The sequence below is a fragment of the Nematolebias whitei genome, chromosome 7 (assembly GCF_014905685.2).
Source record: "Nematolebias whitei isolate Nwh7 chromosome 7, NemWhi1, whole genome shotgun sequence".
Taxonomy (NCBI): domain Eukaryota; kingdom Metazoa; phylum Chordata; class Actinopteri; order Cyprinodontiformes; family Rivulidae; genus Nematolebias; species Nematolebias whitei.
The window spans coordinates 2,886,678-2,889,319 of record NC_056504.1 but is presented as its reverse complement, the minus strand read 5'-3'; the positions used below and the strand labels follow the sequence as shown (position 1 = coordinate 2,889,319).

Here is a 2,642-nt window from a genome sequence, read left to right as displayed (position 1 = left end):
TAATAATAATAATAATACACTGTATTTAATAATAATAATAATAATACACTGTATTTAATAATATGCTGTATTTAATAATAATAATAATACGCTGTATTTAATAATAATAATAACAATACACTGTAGTTAATAATAATAATAATAATAATACACTGTATTTAATAATAATAATAATAATACACTGTATTTAATAATATGCTGTATTTAATAATAATAATAATAATAATATGCTGTATTTAATAATAATAATAATAATACACTGTATTTAATAATAATAATAATAATACACTGTAGTTAATAATAATAATAATAATAATACACTGTATTTAATAATAATAATAATAATACACTGTAGTTAATAATAATAATAATAATAATAATACACTGTATTTAATAATAATAATAATAATACACTGTATTTAATAATATGCTGTATTTAATAATATGCTGTATTTAATAATAATAATAATAATAATACGCTGTATTTAATAATAATAATTATAATAATACGCTGTATTTAATAATAATTCACTGTATTTAATAATAACAATATACTGTGTTTATTAATAATACAACATAGTTAATAATAATAATACACTGTATTTTAAAATAATGTGTTTATAACTTCTTTCATTTGATTTTAATTGCTTTTTGTTGAATTGTTGTTGTCTGTGTAAAACAGGTCTTGTTATGAGTCCTCATGATACTGACAAGTTTAAATAAAGGTTAAATGAATGAAATAATAATATACTATATTTAATCAATCCAAAAAAGTTCAATCTGGTCCTCTGGACATTCAAAAAAAATTTTAAAAAATTATTTTCAATTATTATATTTATCAATTAAAACTTATTGAGCATGCATCAGGATATATTTAATCAAATTCATATAATAATCTACTCGATATAACAACAATAATATACTATATTTAATAATAATATAATCATTTACTGTATATAATAATAATAATAATAATATACTGTATTTAATAATAATAATAATAATAGAGTTAATACATTTATCTGACCAGTCTGATGTAAGAACATTAATTTGAAATAAAACACTGTGTCCAAAATGAGTTTTTAACTTCCTGCAGCTTCACAACACCAGGAATGTGTCCATGAGCAGGAAATACAAAGTAAGAGCCTCTGTATGACGCGCGCGCACGTGTGTGTGTGTGTGTGTGTGTGTGTGTGTTCTAATGAACTGCATTAATGAAAGGGTAGATAATGAATCAAAGTGTGAGGGTCTTCAGATGTGATGGACATGCAACGTCTGATTTGGAGACAAATTGAGAGCCGAGGGCAAAAACTGATATGAATTTAATAAATGTTCATCTTCATCAGTTTCACCTTCAGACTCAACAGACTCCGGACATTTAAAGAAACTTTATTGAAATCCCTTTAATTACGACAGAATGACCGAGTTCTTTCATTTGAACGGACCGTCTGAAGAAACTTGTTCCACCTTCTAGAAGGAAACACACATTTTAATGTGCACAGTGAAATTCATTCACTCTTGTTTACTACCTGCACTTGAACATATAATACTCTAATATGAAATAATAACAATGATATAATAAGGTTTAATAATATATTAATAATGATAATAATAAAAAGTATTGTCCTAAACATTCATATTGTTTTTTAAATAAATGTAAAATGAATCGCAGAAGGAGAAATCGCCATTTAACAATAATTCCAGATCATATTTATTTTATTCATGTAAGTTTTTATTACATGAATTTAAAGTTGTGATTGTTGTAAAAATCTGTTTTTGTTCTTCACTCAGAGGAAAAATATCATTAATGCAAAACATTTGGAACAACAACAACAACAACAACAACAACAACAACAACAACAACAACAATAATAATAATAATAATAATAATAATAATAACAATAATAATAATAAAGTGGTACCCAGCTGGCTGTGGAAGGGTCGGCCCAGCAGAGCCTGGACTCCGAACTTGAGCAGGTCTCCTGCGGGCGCGGCCGCCTTGTGTTCGGGGGGGTCAGTCAGGATCTCTTCGATCATGAAGCTCCGGTACCGATGCGTCCTGTGGTCCGGCTGGAGGTCCGGAGGGAGGTAGTGCCCCCCCACGTCCAAAGGATGCTGCATGGTGCGTGGACCAGGAGTCCTTCAGAGGGCCTGGCGCGAGGTCCTCCTCCCTCTGCACGGCTTCAGACCCAACATGGATTCTGCGGCTCTGGTCTCCCCAGGATCGGGCTCGGCTCTGTGACTGCTGTGATGTGTGCCAGATGTTGTGGCCCCCTCCCTGCACGCGGCGCGGAGCGGGCTCAGCTCGCAGTGCGCGCACGGAGCAGAAATGAGGTTCTTTGAGGGTTCGGCCTGGTTCTGGCTCCACCCTGGCTCCTGCGGCTGCAGCAGGAGGAGCAGGAGGAGCACGAGGAGCACGAGGAGCCGGCCTTCTCCTGCACTGGAAACACTGTGCACGTGACCTGCGCACAGCCACAGCTTCAAAGGTGGCGAGCACGGATGAACGCACGTGAGACTGAGCACGCGGGACTTTGATCCTCTGACGGAACTCTGAATAAGGTTTGACACATTTTATCTGTACTTTTACTAATGTAGTATACACACAGTGTACCAAATACTATTAGTTTATAGGAATATTACTA

At 32.9% G+C, this 2,642-nt stretch overlaps 1 protein-coding gene across 1 annotated transcript in view; it reads right to left on the bottom strand.

Moving 5' to 3' along the window:
- The window catches only part of barx1 (BARX homeobox 1), a 90,836-nt gene extending 88,492 nt beyond the window's left edge, over positions 1-2,344 (bottom strand). Inside the window, exon 1 of the mRNA XM_037679071.1 lies at positions 1,923-2,344. Within this exon, the coding sequence (XP_037534999.1) occupies positions 1,923-2,121 (199 nt within the window). The 5' untranslated portion in view covers positions 2,122-2,344. The remainder of the gene's footprint in view (positions 1-1,922) is intronic.
- Between the last annotated feature and the right edge of the window lie 298 nt (positions 2,345-2,642).